The 21,761-nt window shown below is 36.8% G+C and overlaps 1 protein-coding gene across 1 annotated transcript in view; it reads left to right on the top strand.

Annotated features, from left to right (window-relative positions):
• grm6a (glutamate receptor, metabotropic 6a) overlaps nt 1-21,761 on the top strand; it is a 56,971-nt gene that overhangs the window by 8,508 nt on the left and 26,702 nt on the right. The window contains exons 2-4 of the mRNA XM_084390487.1: nt 354-953; nt 20,369-20,585; nt 20,861-20,996. Of these exons, the coding sequence (XP_084246613.1) occupies nt 396-953; nt 20,369-20,585; nt 20,861-20,996 (911 nt within the window). The 5' untranslated portion in view covers nt 354-395. The remainder of the gene's footprint in view (nt 1-353; nt 954-20,368; nt 20,586-20,860; nt 20,997-21,761) is intronic.

The following is a 21,761-nucleotide window of genomic DNA, read 5'->3' as shown; positions in this document are numbered from 1 at the left end:
GAGGTGGTTGCCAATTTGATTCATTATGTTTTTTTTTTTTTTTGTGTGTTACAATTTGGATGAATTTGTGGTCTGGGTTGCTAAGTGGTTACTCACTTGCATGAGTTTAATATGTTAGAGTTATGGCTGCATGATTAATCAAAAATAAAACCGACATTTTTATATGGAAATTGCAATAAAGAAATGAAGACTGCCAGAAATATTATTAATTTTATTAATTATATAGTTTTTTTTGTAGTTCTAATTGTTTTAATGTAACCCCCCCCCAATCGTTTAGCCCTAGTTTAGTCAAAGAAAGCATCACTAATACGTGCTCCCCTATTCTTCATCATATTTTTGTTTATCTCCTACAGGTTCCTCAGATAGTGGATGAACACTAACGTGTTTGATTCATTATGACGTCACACCCTCCTCCATTCTTACTGAACCATCAGGTCGGGATGTTCCGGGTTTTAAGCTGGAGCAGCTGTCAATCTACCACATGGCCACTCCTCTTGTGGATTCTGTGGGTGTGGCTAAGCCCGTGTTCATCGGTTCACCACCACTCGCACCCACATTCCATCAAAATCCCCGGAGACATCACCTTAGGAGGCCTTTTCCCAGTCCATTCCAGGGGTCCCGCAGGGGTCCCGTGTGGAGAAATAAAGAAAGAGAAAGGAATCCACCGGATGGAGGCCATGCTGTACGCACTGGACCAGATCAACAGTGACCCAGAACTACTGCCCAACATCACACTAGGGGCCCGGATTCTTGATACATGTTCCAGGGACACTTACGCTCTAGAGCAGTCTCTGACATTTGTCCAGGCTCTCATTCAGAAAGACACGTCTGACATCCGCTGCTCCAATGGCGAACAACCAATCATACGCAAGCCTGAGCGTGTGGTGGGCGTGATAGGGGCGTCAGGCAGCTCGGTGTCCATCATGGTGGCCAATGTCCTGCGTTTGTTTGAGGTGAGAACCCATCTGCATCCATCCATCCATATCTATCATTCTCTCCGTCCATGAGAGCGATGAAACAAATTAAACTAAAAAATATAATTGTATGATCATAATTATTTATATGAATTTCTTGAATATAAATTTAAGTTAACATTGAATTTGATTTGCAATTTTGCATAATGTTTGCTACCTCAAGTCATAACCAATTAAAATTCAGGAATGTTCTGAATGAAACACAACTTTGGTATATATGTGTATTTTCTTCAGCTTGCAGTGATTCCGACATGTTCCTGGATCAATTTCTTTGTTGGTCCTGGAGCTACAATCTGGAATTCCTAGAACGACAGCAAATCAGAAATTCAGATTTTTACAAATAATTTTAGGTTTACATCAACCTTTAATTTCCCTTTGCTTTTAGGGGTAGTTTTAGTTTGATAGTCTGATTGTCTGATTTTCACATAGACCCTATTATTTTTATCACTTTGTACTCCCATACCCATTATACCTGTCAATCTGCTTCAAAATGGATGGTTGACTGGATCTCGATGCCTACAGGCATCAACACGTTAATTGATGAGGAGGATTAGATAGACCAACTGATCATGGATTCAGCCTCTATCTCTTTGGTGTCCCGCAGGCTTTTGAATAAGTTCGGCTTTGTCTTCAATCCAGCAAGCATTTAGGCTAATTTTTATTCTCAACAGCTCTAGATTCTGATTCTATGCCGTACCAAACTTTAAATTCTCAAAAGATGTTGCAGTGGTAGTTTGTGCTGTTTGGTGCAGCAGTCATTAATTCTGCGTTCTGCGCTTGTTGAATTTTAATGGGAAGGTTTGGAGAATTCGCGTCTGGACCGCAATAACACTGGGCTGACATTACAAAGCTCCATGTGTTGTGGCGACAAATGTTTCATCCGCATCTCGAAATGCCAACCTCCCGTGATGCTTGCCATGGTGGGGGAAACTATCATTGCATATCATATTCACTTTGATAAGCAATCATATTTAGTGATCCTCATCCAAACACGCAGAGCTTTAAAACCCTGTGATACTTTACTTTGCATCGTTGAACTAACTTTACTCTGTCATTATTGTGGCAGCTGCTTATTATGTTTAAAATTTTACAGTTCGATTTAAACCCCACATTGTTCGTGCATCATATGACCTCTTATCATCTCAGCCCAATAACATTTCCTGGAAATAAATCTTGCAATCGCATGAGTGAACTTGTGACTCAGAGTGACCAATTTGCTTGTCTGAAAAACTGGTGAGTGCATTGTTGTTGGATCAAGCTCAATTTGGACGAAGATTAGAGAGCACATTTGTGTAATCAGAGTTTTTTTTAGTGTGTTTGCTACAACAAAAGCATGGAGAAACAACTACAGCGAGAACTGAATAGCTTGGCAGGGACAAGGTTGTGATTGGGCATAATTGGCAACCACAAGCATTTATGATCAGAATTGTTCCCACAACAAAGCACAAAACCCGTGCGCGTTTTTCCTTTAGCAAACAAATGCTGGAGGAGGTTGAAACAAGTGCGAACAACTATTCTTTTTTCGTCCTGAAACGGCTCCAACTTCCTCCCAAGAGGGTCATTCTTGGTGGCTCCCTCATAGTGCAATATTAGCCTCGTCTGAGTACACATGGCTTCCTGGCATTGAACACCCTGCCCGAGAATGAGAGAATCTCTGTGACGAATGGTGTGATTTGCTCCCCTGGTGTAAGCTTTTTTGAGAGGGCTATCTTGCTCCCTATATCCTCGGGTTCCACAAGACTCAAATCCCTTCCTACATGGTTCTTATGTTTGAAGCGAAATGAAAATCGGACATATTGTTCTCAGTGCATGTAGAGGCTTTTTTTCTCTTTTGTAAGGTGAAATGGGAAATTGATTTTATGAGAGTCGACCGAGTGACAGACTAATAAAGCATTTTTTTTTTAGCTCGTCCCTAATGGAACAAGACAACATAGTCAGAGGGATTCTATATGCCTTCTACGGTTCAGTGTACTCTGGTTGAGACCCCAAGAGAAGCTGTTTTGAATGTCATATTACAATTTGTGCTCCCTTAGCCCATCTGTGGTGCATTATTGAGCTATAAAGAGCCCGCACTTCATTTGTGAACAAAGCTCGTAATGATCGGCGATTGATCTTAATCGACCTGCTTTGGTAAAACAAAAAACCTTCAAGAGAGACCATTGGGAAATAAAACCACAAATGAGATCTCTTTAATCTCATCTGATTCTTGTAGGCAGTAAGAACATTTCTGCTTTGCTTCTAATCATAGATATGAACTGAACCCTTTCTCCACATGATCTGAGCTGCTCTCTACATTCAGTTTACGACTCTATACACTTGCTATACTTAAAAATGGACTCCTTTGTGTCTATTTTTATCAAAGTCCCTTTAAGCCAAGTCATTTCAGTTGGTGGCGATCTTTAAAACGCCTCTCAGGCAGCTATTTCAGTCATGCAAGTACAATTATCCTAAGCTGTTCACCAAGCTTACGATTAAATTTCATATTTGAAATCACCAATGAAATCTCCTTCATTTGGTTTCTAAATGCTCAAATCATTACCAAAAGCTGATTTTTTTAGGCCGGACTGTATGGACCTCTTTTATTTAGAAGTCTGAACTTATTGCGCCATATTGTGCGTTGCACTTTCTATCATTCATAGTAATATGACTGCACCATCTTTGTATATGGGCCATTCTACAGAACTGGTTCAAAGTCAGAGTTGGAAACATCTTGAATTATTTTTTAAAAAAATTTTTACCATTTTTTTTATGTATGCAAATTAGTTTATTATTAGGATAAACCCCTTGAGATGTATCATCTCGTTTTCGAGGGGTCCCAACATATAACACAATAATTACATAACCACAGAGAAGTGAATATCCAAGGTACACATTTTTAGTAATTAAGCACATTTTCGGTAGTGACAGTAATGTTTGGTAGCGACCACATCACATTACAGAATTTTACAGAAGGAAACACACACCTTAAGAGAAAAACTCACATAATAAAACACACAATTTTTTTTTTTTATCGAATTACATCCAAAAAAAGTTTGCTTAATTGTAGAAAAAAGGTGTTTGGTAGTGACGTTTCTTAAAGTTACACATCGATTTTCAGACTTTTAAACACATTCACCTCAAAATGATGGTACCTATCTACTATGAAAGAGAAGCTATGAGAGAGAGGGACACAGGAATATTTCCTGATCAAAAATGTAGGGGTGTGGTTAAAATCAGTCTCAGCCAGTGGACTAAAACACTGTTTCGGTAGTCACGTGAAAATGCGGGACACATTTTTTAAATATAAAGTTTCATGATTTACTAAGAAAGTGTTAACTAAATATTGCAAAAATTATTTCAATATAATTCTCACAAGTTTAAATTTAGGGGTTGGGGTTCGGGGCAGCCACCTCCCAATTGAAAGTACCTAATAAATTATGGTTTTATTGTATATTAAGCTTACTGATATTTTCAATATTATTGTGGGATTCAATAGATAATAGAAGGATCTTAGTAAACATCTAAGATTTGATTAGTTAAATGCTTTTTAAATGTGTTTTTTGGTTCTGAGACAGCAGTTTGCACCAATTCTGTAGAATGGCCCCATATCTAAAAAGATTTTATTTCTCCAAATGAATTTTAGGGGAAGCATCTGAGATGAAGTTGAGTTTGCGTTTGGATGTCAGATTAAAGTGATCGCATGAATACCAAGGCCTTACGTGTTTATTTGTAATTGATCAAAGAAAAAATACAGCTTTATTGTTCCTAAATCCAGCATTTCCAGTTCACAGTTGTCATGGAAATTCTGTAATCTCATTAACAGCGCCATTGCTAAGCCCCTAAGTTGATTTCTGCCCTTGTCAAATGCATATTTAATTTTTTTAGGGGATCCCATAAGCTGGTTATGATAAGATGTCAAAGTCATATTTGTATATTCTCATATTTAACTGTGTATGGTATACGAAACATGAACATGAAAGTCAGAAATGCCTTAAACATAAAATAAATCAGGCACTGCATGGTAAAACAGGCTTTTTGCTATAATAATAGTGTAGTTATGATATTGACATAACCTGATGATAATACCATGATATTCTTTCTAATACCTAAGGGTACATGAATCTAGTACTACAGTATATTAAAGTATTATGGTTTCACAATCTGATTCCAGCTTAGTACATTATGGTAAGCATACACTAAAAATGGTGTAAGATTTACTAAACTATTTTCACTCTCTGAAATTTCTCAAATGATTACAAAAAAAACCTACAAGTAATGAATTGAATTAAGCATGACATTTTGAAGTAGAAAGACCGAAATAGAATCTTAATTAATCTTAATTAAACATTGAAAAATCAGGTCACGGTGTCTATATTCAAAATGTTTCTCTATTGAATATTTTCCAAACAGACTGAAATTCAAATTTCAGTTAAAATATACAAAAACCATCGAGTGCATTTTAATTTCACAGGAAGTTATCCCATTGTGCTGTTGTGAATGACAGAAAGGTGTTAGACAATAGGCTGAGTCTGTGGGGACAGCTGTCTGTAGCCAACCCTCTAATTAAACACATGTGGAATAAAGTCTGAAACGAATGTGGAACAAAAGCAGAGGTACAGTGGATCTTCATTAAACGGACCTTTTTGCGTCTGTATGATGAGGGGCACAGCACCACGGCGAGTGATTATTCCAGTCTACGGATTGCTCGCTGAAGCGTGGACAAAGGCTCGACAGCCACCTCTTTCCATTTATCATGTTTTTGTTGTTTAAATATGCTTGGGACAGTTTCAAACAGCCATTTAGCCCATGTTTTGCATACGAAAAGCCTGTTGTCTCACTGATATTTTTACACGGTCGATCATTAAAATGTGTTTGATGTGTCAGAACATCATGAAAATATCATGAGACAGATTGCGAGCACAATGCTTGAGTTCTGGACATTTCTTTGATGTCTGTGACGCCAAACACCTGTCGTTTGTGGAAAGTCTTTGTTTATTCACGTCTTCATGTCAGGAATGAATGTGTCTCAATTCGCATACTTCTGCTACGCACTGAAAGTATGTACTTTGCTTATGATTGTAAATTACATTTACATTACAAAACATTTTTAGAATGTACTGCATTCATACTATAGAATATCTATTTTTGCATGCGTAAATAACCTGTCTATTTATCAAAATGTGCTCAAACAAATGAATTTTTTGACAAATTTCAAGATATTTTTTACACAAACTTGTATTATGCAATATTGTTTTCATTTGAGATCATTTGACAACAATGTGTTTCACTAACCCTAACCATTTAAAGTGTGGTATATTTGAGTGAAACAGCTTCTTGAATAAGAATGTAGGGAGGGACTTGATTTTGTCAACCAGGAATTGATTGGATGGTTATGGTTTGCTATTGGTCGATTTCATGTGAGTGACAGGTTGTCCCGCCCCTCACACCTATAAACACATCATCAGAGAAGAGAAGAGATGTTGCTGCAAGAGGGTGGGGAATTTTGATTAAAGATTACGAGAGGGCATGAATTTTAAAGAAAATAATGATGTGCATGGATAAAACATTTAAAATAAATATGGCAATATACCATTATGAAAAAACAAGAATGGTCCATTTTGATTTCACAGTGACTTTAAAAACACAATGTATGTTGCACAGTATTTTTAGTATGGTATTTTTCATTACCTTTAAGGGTTAGATTTTCTTAAATCAAACCTTAGGTCGTTCCAAAACTGCATGACTTTCTCTCTTCTGCAAAAGAAGATATTTTGAAGCGAACAATGTTGGACCCCATTGACTCTCATTGAGTAGACTCAACAAAAATTGAGACAGAATTTTTCATCATCACTTTAAAGTCAGTAACTTATGGAAGCTTGTTTCCGCCACTGAATAATAAATAAATAAAAATAATTGCGACTTTTTATCTCACAATTCGGACTTTTTTTCTCACAATTGCGATATGTCAAGTCAGAATTGTGACTTTTTTTCTCACAATTGTGAGATATGAAGTCAGAATTGTGAGAAATAAAGTCGCAATTCTGAGAAATAAAGTAGCAATTGTGAGATATAAAGTCGCAATTGCGAGATATAAAGTCGCAATTCTGAGAAACAAAGTCGCAATTGCGAGATATAAAGTCGCAATTCTGAGAAATAAAGTCGCAATTGCGAGATATAAAGTAGCAATTCTGAGATATAAAGTCGCAATTGCGAGATATAAAGTAGCAATTCTGAGATATAAAGTCGCAATTGCGAGATATAAAGTAGCAATTCTGAGAAATAAAGTCGCAATTGCGAGATATAAAGTAGCAATTCTGAGATATAAAGTCGCAATTGCGAGATATAAAGTAGCAATTCTGAGATATAAAGTCGCAATTGCGAGATATAAAGTCGCAATTCTGAGAAATAAAGTCGCAATTGGGAGATATAAAGTCGCAATTCTGAGAAATAAAGTCGCAATTGCGAGATATAAAGTCAGAATTGCATGATATAAAGTCGCAATTGCGTGTTATAAAGTCAGAATTGTGAGATACAAACTATTCTGAGGTAAAAAAAAAAAAAAGTCTGGTCTTTTTTTCCCTTAGAATTGGACTTTATATCTCACAATTGCGACTTTATTTCTCAGAATTCTGAGAAAAGATGTCAGAATTGCGAGATATAAACTCGCAATTATGTGTTATAAAGTCAGAATTGCGTGATATAAAGTCGCAATTGCGAGAAAAAAAGTCAGAATTCTGACTTTATAACACGCAATTGCGAGTTTATATCTCGCAATTCTGACTTTATAACATGTAATTGCGACTTTATTTCACGCAATTCTGACTTTATATCTCGCAATTCTGACTTTATAACACGCAATTGCGACTTTATTTCATGCAATTCTGACTTTATATCTCGCAATTCTGGGAAATAAAGTCAGAATTGCGAGATGTAAACTCGCAATTGTGAGATAAAAAGTCGCAATTATCTTTTAAAATGTTTTATTTTGTGGCGGAAACAAGCTTCCATAGTAACTTGAAACCTTAACATATATTATTAATTACTGTACAGTTAAAAACTGTAGTGACAGTATCATCTGTGTATTCGACACCATTTTTCTACAGCTGGAAAAATTAAAAATAGCACAGTCACAAACTCTTCTTCTCATCCTCAAGGGGCTGTGGCTTTTGTCATCCAAACAAAGCATGCACGAATGCACACTTCGAAATCCATCCTGGCACCTTTGGCTCACTGCTCTACGAACTATAATTTGGGATGCACTAATTCTAATCTCACATACTGTTTAGGACAGATAGTATGTGAATTGGGATGCAGCGTGTGTTATCATTTCTCGTTTTTTAGCACTGTGTCTTGACGCAAGAGGGGCCATATCTCGTGCTTTCCACGGTCAGGGCAAACGCGATCACAGCCGAGTTAAATGAGCTTTTACTTCACCCCACGGTTATGACTCTCCCTGTCAGACGCTCACTTTAAAGACGGCACGTCCTTCCCGCTTAACAGACAGAGATGACACATCTTATGAGCATGCACAGACCTTTAATGCAATGCAGTGCTCCAGAAAGCATGCTGGGAGTCATACATGCACACACATACACAACTCTCACGTCTTTCTCCGAGTGGCTCGGACATCTTTTTCTCAGACGCACACACATACACACTCTCATTTGGATTACAAAGCGGTCACAGACCTTCCAATGGAAGAGCCACATAAGCCCCGACAGACCGCGCGAACTGCAGTAAAAATCAGCACTTCGGCTGTGCCGCAGTTGCATAATTGTGAATGGCGTTTCTGTGGCCGTTCTAGCTGGATGGGACACGGCAGCAAACCGCATGTTTTTTTAATGATAAGACTTAGTGCTCTGGCTCATGAAACAGCTCCAGGTACTCAATTTTTAACGGCTCATCTTTATGTGGCATACAACTCTGCAGAGATCCCTTGCTGACTCTTAGTTTTATGGGCCAGAGACCCAGATGTTTATAGAACAGAGGAGTTTGATTGCCTCTTGCCAAACGCATCAGATGAGATTATAAAACAATAGAACGGTGAAATTCACGGTATGTGGGACGGGGGACCTTTTTTGAACTCAGTATGAGTATGTTGTTGTTTTTTGACAACAAATGCGTTTCTTTAAACCTCGCGCCTAATTAGGTGAACCAAGCAAACAAAATGTGGGAAATTCGAATAGAATTAATATTTCAGATTTGTTTTTGTTAGTTTTTTTGGTGAACTCCATTGAGATGCATAAAACTCTTTGCAAATTATTTAGTGTTATGGAAATATATTCTAGGAGACCTTCAAAAACAAAATTAGGCACCTTTAAAATAGCAAAATAGGGGCGTCTGCATTTGCATACTTGCATAAAGTGCATTTCAGGCCTTATTCCATGAATAAGCTTTGGCCAAAAACCTCCCCTACGCAGACACATACTTTTTGTATAGTCACCATCATTTATATAGCGCTTTTTAACAATGTAGATTGTTTCAAAGCAGCTTTACAGTGATAATAGGACATTACAGTAACAGAGATTGGTTTGGCTTTACAGCAGCTCTATAGAATAAAGTTATTGTCCAGCTAAAGTTATTTTTGATTGATTGATTCACTTCTGTTGCAAAGATCATTAGGTATAAAATGTAAAAAAAAAAAGAAAAAAAAAAGTTATCTCGGCGCAAACCCGCGAAAACACAGACGGCGTGCTCATGCACATCACGTGTTTAGTCTATAGGAATGCGTGTTTGAATATATATGTGCGCAGGCGTGTAGTCCTTCTTTACAAACCATCCCTCAACAAACTACTTGTCTGGCCTTAAACATTTATAATAAATAATTTTTTATCTCTTCCGCGTATTATCTGTACAGAGGTAAAGGGAAGGGAAGGAGGCCTTCACAGGGGATGGACTGGTTGACACTTCAGCACTGCGTTGTCATCGGGTCCAGGCGCAGGTCCTTCATCTGATCTGGATACGGCCTGGATCCGGCGGACTGCGGTAAACCTCGGGATAAACAGAAAGACTAATATTAGCGTAAACGCCATACGTAACAAGTACATCAGGATTTATGGGAAGTGTTCCCGGGTTCCGGCTGACCTAATCTATGCAGCCTAACATTGAATTATAGAAGTCTATAATGTGTTATGTGTATGCTAGGTCAAAGAGATGTGTTTTTAAGTCAAGATTTGAACTGAATCTACTTAATCTAGAATCTACTCAACCTGCATGTGCCTATCAAATTAAATGCACGTGACATTAAACCTTTTTATTTTATAGTGTTTTATTATTGGGGTACAGAAGCTGCTAGAAACATGTCAAAAGTTTATCTTTACAAACTTAATACCAAATACAAAACTTTACAAACTTGCTCAGCATGATTTTCTTCAAACTATTACAGTTCTGCTGAACACTTTAGAATACTGTTCCTTCATTAATGAATAACTACACAGGAACAAATGAGTAATGCACTATTAACATTGTAGTAACTACTATTAACTAACAAGAAACTCTGATTAACGAATGAGTAAGTCATAGCGTTCAGTCGAATGTGGTAGTTCACTATTAGCTAATCAGTAACTACTATTTTTCATACCTCACTGAAGACTATAAGAACTACTACAGGTTCATAATTAATATTAATAATGCATAATATATAATAAGGTAATGGTAACTCATTAGTAATTAATCAAGTGTTACTACATCCTTCTAAAGGAACTACTAATAATTTGGATCAGTATTCTAAAGTGAAAAACATGATAAATACCTAATATTGACTGAAGTTTAAGGCTTTTGTAAGGTTTTGGATAGTAATGACTCAAGTGTTACTACATCTTTCTAAAGGAACTACTAATAATTTGGATCAGTATTCTAAAGTGAAGATCATGGGAACACACTAGTAATGACTAAAGTGTTACCAAATCCATTGGAAGGAATTACTATTCAAAATCTTACAAAAATCTCAAAAGCTTACAATGACTTCAGTCAATATTAGGTAATTATCATGTTTTTCACGTTAGAATACTGATCCAAATAATTAGTAGTTCCTTTAGAATGATGTAGTAATACTTGAGTCATTAGTAGTGGGTTACCATTACCTTTTATTATAAATTATGCATTATTCATGTTAATTATGAACCTGTAGATAGTAGTTCTCTGGGAGGTATGACAAAAATAGTAGTTATTGATTAGCTAATAATGAACTACTACATTCATCTGAGCGCTATTACTTACTAATTTGTTAATCAGAGTTTCTTGTTAGTTAATAGTAGTTACTAGAATGTTAATAATGCGTTACTCGTTTGTTCCTGTGTAATTATTCATTGATGAAGGAACAGTATTCTAAAGTGTTACCGACAATTTGTGGTTCTCAGTTGGCTTTGCTTCAGTATCCCAGATTTAATGTAAAGCTTTTCTTTTACCTTGCATCACAACCTGTCCATGTTGACATTATTACTAACATATAGAAGTGACGAATGAATCTGTGACAAATACAGCAGAGGTTGAAGAACAACATTTACTGTAAGCATTTTATCCTCCATTTAAAAAAGCTTGTTTATTTTGCTATCCTAATGCGCTATCCTAGTGCTAACAGAAGCACATGACAGGGTCACATGACGGGATATTGGAATCACATGACTATGAAAACTACAAAATAAAAGACATGAAAACATAAACATGAACTAAAAACCAAACATGACACCTAATATGCACAATTTAGCATATGTTTTTTCCCCTTCTGCTGTCAGAACAGACCTGCAACCCACCAGTTGATGCATGTTTTTGCACCCCTTGTGGCAATTCGTTCTTGCATCGTGCCATGAGTTGTCTTCTGACGCATTAAACTGAGCTTGTGTATTTAGAAGTGTTTGTGTTCACGTACTTGCGTAAGCGTGTTTCTGGCCTTAATTAGAAGCCGTTAAACCGAGTCTGGGGGTCTAGAAACACATCAGGCTCTTACAGTAGCTGCAAAATTAGAGGACCTTTTGGTACAATAAGCTGCTGGCTTCCGTTCATAAAACTCAAATTGAGTTTGTAAGAGAAAGTGAAAGCAAATCACCAGGGCAAATGTTTGACAGTAAGAGTTTTTTTGAGGACTGAAATCACTTTGCGAGGTGCATGTGTGAGCATTAGTCATTTAGAAATTGCATGCAATGGGTCAATGGAGAGATTATATTTTGATCTAAGATTGCTACATGTTTCTTTGTGAATAAATAATCATTGCATTAGTTGATCTAAAGAATCTAAGTGTCTACAGGCACCTTAGCTGTCAGAGTTTCCTCTAATTGCCGTTATTGTGAGTTAAATGGTCAGTAATTGCACTGTCGTCTCTGGTAGTTAATTCAAGTGAGAAAATTGTGGCTATTTTTTGGTGAACTTTAGGGAATGCTTTTATGTGAACTTTTTCGTGTCATTTGCTATTATTATGCATCGAGACACTGAATTATCAGGCTGTCAGCAATACAATTTTCACTTGCCAGTGTGAAGTCCTTCGGTCTCTCATTATTGAACGATGTATTTGTGTGAAATCACCCTTATAGGCCTATTAGTTGCTTATAGTTGCACAGCATGCACAATACACTTAAGGAAGATTCTGGATTCGGTGAAATGCTGTTAGTTTTAACTTGTATCGATCTGTTCAAATACAAATAAATAAATATAATGCATTTACCATAGAAGTTCATGTAAAGTTATATCCATGCCTGTTATGAGCATGTGAAGCCAGTAAACATGTAAACCTTCTCTGTTTACATAGAGGAAAATCCAAACAAAGGCATTATGCCAGAAGTTCATCCGCTGAACAGTCCCACCGCTTAAAGGATTATTACAACTTTGCAGCTCAAAAAACATATTTTGTATGGAAGAATTAATATAAGTGCTGTGCTTCAACAAAAAGCTGCACGTTTGTGCTTTTTAAAACTTCCATTGAATGTTCATTTATAATAAATGTTTTTTTTTTGTTTTGCTTGTTTTTACAAACCGAGGGATGAGTTGAACTATTTCTGTGGAAAAGGACGGCACTGCACAGATGCTGTTGAAAGAGCTGAACTTGTACTGAACCTGGAACATTCCTTTAAGGAAATAGGCTAAAAGCTCACTTCATTTCATGCCAGCGGAAAGCATTTGCTCAGATGTTCAAGAATAGTGTGTCGGATTTGGTGAACCTATGGTAAATATGTCTCTCCCTCCGTCAAGCGAGAGATTTATATCCATCAGTATTGAGTCACCCTAGAGCAAGACCTTCAAAACATGGTCTTATCCAGGGGACAGAAAGACATCGCTGTACGATATCATGGTAAACATTGTTCAAATATTGAGATGACTTTGAATATACAAGATTTAAATGTGCTTTGTAACAATACTTTTTGGGTTTTATTTATAACAACTGATTAGTTCAAGAAATTACTTCTCCTCTCAGGTTATCTTTAATACAAGAGTCGCAAGACAACAGCAGTTGTGTTTTTATGAAACGAGCGATGTATCACCTTATATAGGCCTATGATGAATTCAGTTAATTCAATAAAGGATTCATCAGACTAAATCATCAAACATTATCAGAGAAAGTTAGTAAGTAATTAAAAGGAGTGACTCAAAAGATTGATTTGGTCATGAATCAGACTACACTGGTTGTATGATTTGTTTTTGATTCACTAAAAAGCTTCAAAAGATTTGAATTTGAATTTGTTTATGAATTGTACTACAATGGTCACTGTGTTGGTCTATGGGTCTGTTATTGTGTGCAGTGTGTTAATGTGTGTTTTTTGTGTGGTTGCTTGTTGGTCTGCTCACAAGTCTCTACGATATTGTTTTTTTTTGTATCACTCTTTTTTAGGTAAAAACATGCGCTGCCATTTTTAACTTAAATGTGCACGTTTTCTGGTGTTAGCCATTTGAAATGGCAATTTGGTATTTGGAATTAAAAACCTGGTATTTGTTTTCATATTTTTTTTCAATTTATTATCATAAACACACTGGGTTGTAGTGCAAGTTTTACCATTTACTGCATTTTGTTACTCTTCTGTCAAGTGTGGTGGTTGACGAGATGCATAACGCAGATATCTAACAAAGATACTTTAATAAACAGGAAAATACATGAATAATAATCACACTAACCACACTAAGGGTACGTTTACACGACACTGTTATCAACTAAACACAGAAAACTTTTTATGTGTTTTTGCCGTACATTTACATGACAACAACGTTTTGGCAGCCTGAAAAGCAAGCTTTTGAAATCAGGTTTCAAAGTGCAAGTTACTGTAAACTATAGCGTTATCATCTCCGTATAAACAACAAAAACGCAAATTTGTGAAAACAGTGACGTCATGCGCATGCGTATTATGTGTTCAGTTTATAGGCGCGTAATGTTTCTTTACAAAGTGACATTGCCAACTACTGGCCTGGCATGAATAATACAGTGTTTTTAGTCGTTTTTGCGGATCCTTGTGAAAGAGGATTGTTTTGACAATGTTGTCGTTTATGCAAAAAAAACCTTTTTAGTACACCGTTGTCGTGTAAACATACCCTTAATCATGACGTGAACCGACAGAGGATTGAACAAAACAGGAGAATTTAACATGTGGGATTCATAGGTAACAAACAGGGAGAACATATTCTGCGTTCACGCCATGTCGTAATTACCGTAAATAATGCTCTGTATGCTTTCGAATTGCTCTCGCGGTACTTTGATGTCATGCACCGATCGGTCTGCACTGCGCCGCTTCAAATCGAACACACAAGTTCTACAAGCCCATGAAGGCTTTTTACAGTTCTGAATCGTTACGGTAATTACAACATGGCTTGAATGCACCTTCAGTAATCATGGAAACGGGAACTAAACTGAAAGGAAACACAGGAACATGAACAAAAATACAATAAAACATAACATGACCATGCAATCTTCTAGTTATCTACCTAAAGTGGCTCATGAAATCAGAAGTCTTACACATTCACAGTAAATAGCTTACTTGCGTATTGAAAACTTAAGGTTGAAATAGTATGAATCCCTCTTTTAGTGTAGGACTAATGATTTTTTTCGACTTGTTTTAACATCTGCTAAGCTAAAATTCATCTAATCACTTGGAAATTTGAGGAATCATTCATGTCTGTATTTATTGTTTAGATCTCTAACCTTGAGGATGAGCATTAGTTTGCAAAAACCTCTAATAAGGCATATCCAGGGGGTAAATATCATAATAAACACTGTTTGGATGTTTACAGTTATTTGTGACGATAATTTGTTTAAAGATTATTTATAGCAATGAATGTAGTCATGAAACTTCTACATTTTAAATATCTTATGTAGTGCTGGTAAAGTTGAAAAGCTTGAAAAGTGACGTTTTTGAATAACATGCTGAGCATTTTCTTTATCATATGTTTGTTTGGAGAGCAGAAGTCTTGGATCAAAGCTTCTAATTAACTGCCGTGTCTAATTAATCAAGAAAATTGCTCTAGGCTACTGCCAATGATTCATGAATGCGCTTTCAGCAAAGGGTATTTAAGAGTCGTCTCAAACTTCATCCGAACTGTGTTCGGGTCATTTGAGGAAGACCAGTGGCGACATCATGATGGATTGATTTGTTGTTGTAGAAAAAGACAGACAACAGATCAACTCCTTGAGGATGGTTGTACTGCTGCTCTTTCATAGATCTGGAAACTTATTAGCATTCTTCCATTGAAGAATCCACTTTGTTTCTTTGTCTCTTCCTTTTTCTTCCTTCCTTTCTACTTCAGTTATGGCACTCTCGACTATGAACGAATATTGGTTGAATTTTATGACAAATAGCTTGTGATGTTCCTCAATTGCTTGTCATTTTGGATAAAACCATCTGCTAAATGAATAAATGTAATGTCTCAGATGTTTCTCCTAAAAGTCCTTTGTTAGCAGACAATCGTTGACCTACAGCAAGAGCTATAAAATAAATGTGGATAGGAATTCAGATCATGTGGTGTTGGAAGAATTTGATACGAAATTAGTGATATGTCTGACTTGTTGTCTTGTCAAACCTGAGCAAGGTTTGCGATATCTTTTAGAGGAGATACATGGGATCACGTGAGATCTTTTTCCTCAATAGAATCGTAGAAAAGTAGATCACTTAATCAGAAGTCTCCATTTGAATTCCATTTAATTTGATGAACAACCCAGCAAGCAATAGCCGTCATTTCATTGTCTCGGTTAGCTATAGACCCGATGTAGTCCGGCTATGAGTAACCCACTTCTAGACAAAATAACCTTTAATTTGGTTACATGTCGTTTTTGCCAAAATAACTTGCAAAGTCAACAGTGATTACAAGGTGTTTTGTTTCATTTCTTTGACATGTTTTATATGCGTAGCCTGTGCATCTATTCTTGGGCTATGCTATGGTTAGATGTCTATTACATTTTCACTGATAACCCAATATTGTTTTAGCCTAGACGTCAAGGCTGTGTTTGGACGGCTATTAGACGTCTTTTAAACACAGAACTGCTCGCTGGGAACTGGGTTGTTAAAGACCACATGGAATTACTTTAGGAGTCTGGCTTTCTGTCCTGTGCTGATATATTTCCTATTGAAACCGAAATTAGGTACTGTACAGGACATATCGAGGAGCTTTCATTTTGATTTCTTTTGTGAATTTTCTTGCTAATGGCGAACAGATTGACAAGCATTGACACATAAATACAAACGTACAAAAATACTACATACATCATTGAAATTAGGGCTTTTGTTGGGTGCGTGGACACAGATCAGGGGCAGACAGCAGCCATTACTGTGATTAAAAGGTTGGATTTGGATCGTGACGGCTCTGATGAGAGGTAGTGAACGTTGCTGTTATGGAGTCACTAGTGCAAAATATTAAATACTTCTGTCTGAGCCAGAGACCTGTCCAGCTGGGGAATCAGACTAGTGGGGAATCATACCCCCAAAATGGGGTGCAGGAAAATTTAGCCTATTGAGTTTTGACGCGAGCAGCAACTGGCAACCAGTGCAATTTTGTGTGCGAGGAGTTGCGTAGCATGCTCTGATAGAAAGGGCCTGATCCTCCTGATGTTGTGTAAGGCAAATCTGCAGGACTGGGCAGTTCTAGCAATGTGGTCTGTAAAGTTCAATTGATCATCAATTACAACTCCAAGGTTTCCTGGCTGACCTTGATGGAGTTATGGATGACGAGCCTAGCTGAATGGAGAAGTTGTGGTGTAGTGTTGGGTTGGCCGGGACCACAAGCAACTCTGTATTCGCAAGGTTTAGTTGAAGGTGATGGTCCTTCATCCAGCCAGAAATGTCTGTCAGGTGAGCTGAGATGCGAGCAGCTACAGCTACCGTCCATTAGTTAAACTCCCCCTGTAGTCAATCATTTTATCCCTTAAAACTCATCTCTGATCACCAAAATGACATATTTAAGTGTATTTTCCTTTAAAAAAATTATTCATGCCTTAAAATAGCTTGAATACAACTCTACACCTTTGCATCATTTAGTATACGTGGTTCTATGAATATACAAATTAGCCCCGCCTCCACTCACTCGCATCAGCTCAGAGATCGTTGACGATCACACGTTGACGTGATTGGTTACAAGGTAGTTTGTGACGTCAGAAACACCATGCAGCGATTCTGTCTGATCAATCAATCAATCAATATCTGCTATATTATTTATATTTTCACTGTCTTACAGTAATTTTTTATGTACATTTGAGCAAATCTGTCATGAAACAAGTTTTTATGACAGACACCGTTTAAATTATTACATTTCAACAACAAATTGGATAGAAACAGTAATATCAGAAAGTTGAAATAAAAACTGGGTAATGTGAAATTTAAATGTTTGTAAACAGCTCTGTTTTAAATTTAATGTAAATTATTATATTTAAAAATACATAGCGATTAAATTTAATAATTGTTTGGGCTCTGTTCTCAATTTTAACCTGTAATATTATAGTAAATGTACGAAGCGAGAGGGTCTCATGTTTACAGCATTAATCACTAGACGTCATTGACATGCACCTAAAATATTTTCAAATGAATCGAATCGAGATGGGAATCTAAAAAAAGGGCTTGTGAATTAGATTGTGAAATCTGCGTAATCGCCCAGTCCGCGTAACATGGTACCACCACGGTACTTTTTTTGTAAAGGCCTGTTATCTGATTCATTTCATCAGTTCATTAGTGGAGTGCTCCATGACCTGAATTGGGTGTGTCAGATTTTTTAGACACTTGTAATGTGCAGGATTGTGAAACGCTAGGTTAAAGTCTCATTCGCGGGGGCCGCCGGACTTAATCAGTGTTAAATGAATTCTTCTCCTTCCCCCCCTCCTGATCTCTGTATCTCTCCTCCTGTGCTTAACTTAATTTAACTAAAACCCCTCTTATCCTCACAGATAATCTGTCAAATGGATCGTTGATTCATCCATCTACCTGTTGTAAGTCTGCCCCATACGGCTCACCCACATGCCGAGACCTCGCTTACCTTCAGTGCATTAGCTGACGAGACACAATCGTTGCTCCACTTTCACTGCTATAAAAAGAGGGAGTCGATCTAGGTTTATCAGTCACTGGGTGAACCGAGCGACCAATCACGATGACACCAACAGCGGGCATCTGCGTTTGCTCCAGACAAATGATGTAATAGTGCTGATAATTCACTACAACATTTTGTTGTCAAAGCTTGAGTGGCCTATGAAAGTATGAAGTACCATGCTAACACTCATTTGGGCCAAAGCAACAACTTTTTTGTCACATTTTATTGGGGATTTCATTTGTTTTCAGCAACGATGCATTAAATTGATCATTAAAGACATTTATAATGTTCTATTTTAAATAAATACTGTTATATTGATATTTCTATTTATCAAAGAATTCTGAATATAAATGTATCATGGTTTCCACAAATATATTAAGCAACACAACGCTTTTCAACACTGATGATAAGAAATGTTTCTTGAGCAGCAAACCAGCATATTAGAATGATTTCTGAAGGATCATGTGACACTGATGTCTGGAGTAATGATGCTGAAAATTCAGCTTTGATCACAGGAATAAATTACATTTTCAAATATATTCAAATAAAAAACAGTTATTTTTAATCATAATAATATTTTACAATATCACTGTTTTTACTGTATTTTCGATCAAATAAATGCAGCCTTCATAAGTGTTAATGTTTGTGCAAGAAGTCTCACCAACTTTTGAACAGTAAATTTTTTTATTTTTCTTATTCAAATTTTTTTTAACCATTTTCTTGTTTTAAGCATACAATATTTAGTGAGGTTTATGCTTAAAGCTGCAGTATGTAACTTTTTTGGGTTAAAAATTATAAAAAAAATTTTTTGGAGCAAGTACATAACCAGCCAGTGTTCAAACTATCTGCTTGCCTTAGCTCGACTCAAAACGGTAAGCTTGTAATAATGTTTTTAATTCCAGTGGCACTGGTGGATTTCCGTGGGAAATTCGAGCATGTCTTTGCATCATTACGTCACATCTGTCCACATAAAGAAGGAATCCCGGCTAGTATAGGCTATATTGCGTGTGAGGATGTTGGAGGTGGAGATTTATAGCCTTTTTCTCACAGCACTTGATATAATTAAACTTATAAATTTGATGGCGGATCCAGAAAGGTTCAAACAACAATCACCAGTGACAACTGGAGATTCACCCGGTGTAAAATGCCAAAGACTTCAGACTTCGGAGTGGCTACCGAAAAAAAGAGACTGCAATTGGCCCATGCAAAAACAAGGACAATATCGGAAGGGTATTAAATGTAGTCACGCATTGCTGATGTTGTTAACATTAACATTTTGAGAACAAAGTATAATTTGCACGGCTTGACGTGATATGATAAGCAATCGTTAGATTTAATCAGCGCGATTTACTGCAATGCTTTTTTTACCCTTAGTTGGTCAGAACAAAAGTGGATGTTACTTACTTGTTCAGATTACATTTTCCGGTGAAAATTTTTATGTTGGTCATACTTCCAAAAAGTAGAATCTGTGATTGCGAATGACAGTATCCACACCTGTGACTGACAGCCGCACATTCTCCTCAAAAGATTGGATTCATCCGCGCTGTGCTGTGCCGAGGTACAATCCACGTAAAGTTGATAATTCCGCGAATAACTGCAATTGCAGATTTCGAACAGAGATGTTTTTTTACAATCACACAATAACCTCTTTAATGCAAAGAGGAAAAACTACGGACTGCAGCTTTAAAACAAGAAATATTTGCCAGAAGGGTTAAAAAAAAAAACTGACTTAAAGAAATGCTCTTTGAAAGTAAGTCTTATAATCATGTCATAGCTATTTATCTTGTTTTAAGGATATTTAGATATTTCTACTGGAAACCAGGACAAACACACAGACTACAGACTTTTTTTTACTTTTTCCTCCCACCTAGGGGAGTTAGCAAGATACTTGCTTTTAAAAAGGAATTTAAATCTCCTCTCTTTTTGTCTTCCAGATCCCCCAGATCAGTTACGCCTCCACAGCACCAGAGCTGAGCGACAATAACCGCTATGACTTCTTCTCTCGTGTGGTACCACCAGACTCCTACCAGGCCCAAGCTATGGTGGACATCGTGAAGGCACTGGGCTGGAACTATGTGTCCACTTTAGCATCAGAGGGGAATTATGGTGAAAGTGGAGTAGATGCCTTCATTCAGATCTCTCGAGAGGCAGGTACAGTATCTGTACAGTCATCAAGCTTTGAAGCTTCTGGTGTGCTTGAGAGTCTGTCGATGTAAAACACACTGCAGCATATATGATCCAGATTGGACTTTCCATTAATATGCTATCTTTCAAAAAGTTCCAAAGTCTAGGACAGCTGCATGCATTTGTACCCATCTGCTGCCAGATATTTATGCCGGTCATTAATATAAATAGAAAGTGAGTCACATTTTAGTCGAGAAAAATTTCAGCATCGGTGTCCATCTCTCTCTCTCTCTCTGACAAAGGAGGTCTCTGCATCGCTCAGTCCATGAAGATCCCACGAGAGCCCAAACCAGGAGAGTTTGACAAGATCATTAAGAGACTAATGGAGACCCCCAATGCTCGAGGAGTCATCATCTTTGCCCATGAGGACGACATCAAGTAAGTGATTGATATGCTTAATGTATGTTTGATCAGCAAGACCTTATGGGAATATTCTGGGTTAACAGCTTGAATTCCATTAGCTGCATCTGTGGTATGCTTCATCAAAAATACACCTAATTTTTACATTTTATTTTATGTAATGAATGAGTGAATGAATGAATGAGGCATTTATATAGCGCTTTCATATGTACTACTGTACACCCAAAGCGCTTTACGATTCGTGAGCTTAGAATTATAAGGTTCTATCTCCGTTTAGGGTAGTTCTGAGATATTGAGCATCAAAGTTTTTACATCCCACCTGGCAAAACTGTTATGTAGTATAATCTACTATTATAGCTCAACAAGACCATCACCCTACAGGTACTTTGAGGATAGAATATCAAAATCCTGGCACATTTGGAAATGGGATTTTTTAAGATGGCCCAAATGGAGAGAGAACCTTATAATTCTGAGAGCTCTGATTCTGTTTGGAATTATAAGGTTCTATCTCCACTTTTACAAATAAAACCCCACATTTCAAAGAATAAATGTATATAACCATCGATTTTAATCAATTTATATATTTATAATACAAGCACACAGCTTGTAGTATATAATATAATATATAATAGTATAGTATACAATCAAAGCCAAGCAAGTTTGTAAGAAAAAATGTTATTTTTATTTTCAAAGAACATGGACATGGAAAAATTACAGCTAAACAAAAAATGTTTTCTTCACATACTACACCCCACTCCTCTGTACTGTAAAAACATTTAGGAA

The sequence above is a fragment of the Rutilus rutilus genome (genome assembly GCF_951802725.1).
Source record: "Rutilus rutilus genome assembly, chromosome: 19".
Classification (NCBI taxonomy): domain Eukaryota; kingdom Metazoa; phylum Chordata; class Actinopteri; order Cypriniformes; family Leuciscidae; genus Rutilus; species Rutilus rutilus.
Note: the sequence above shows the minus strand (reverse complement) of the source record. Positions and strands in the feature narration are given on the sequence as shown.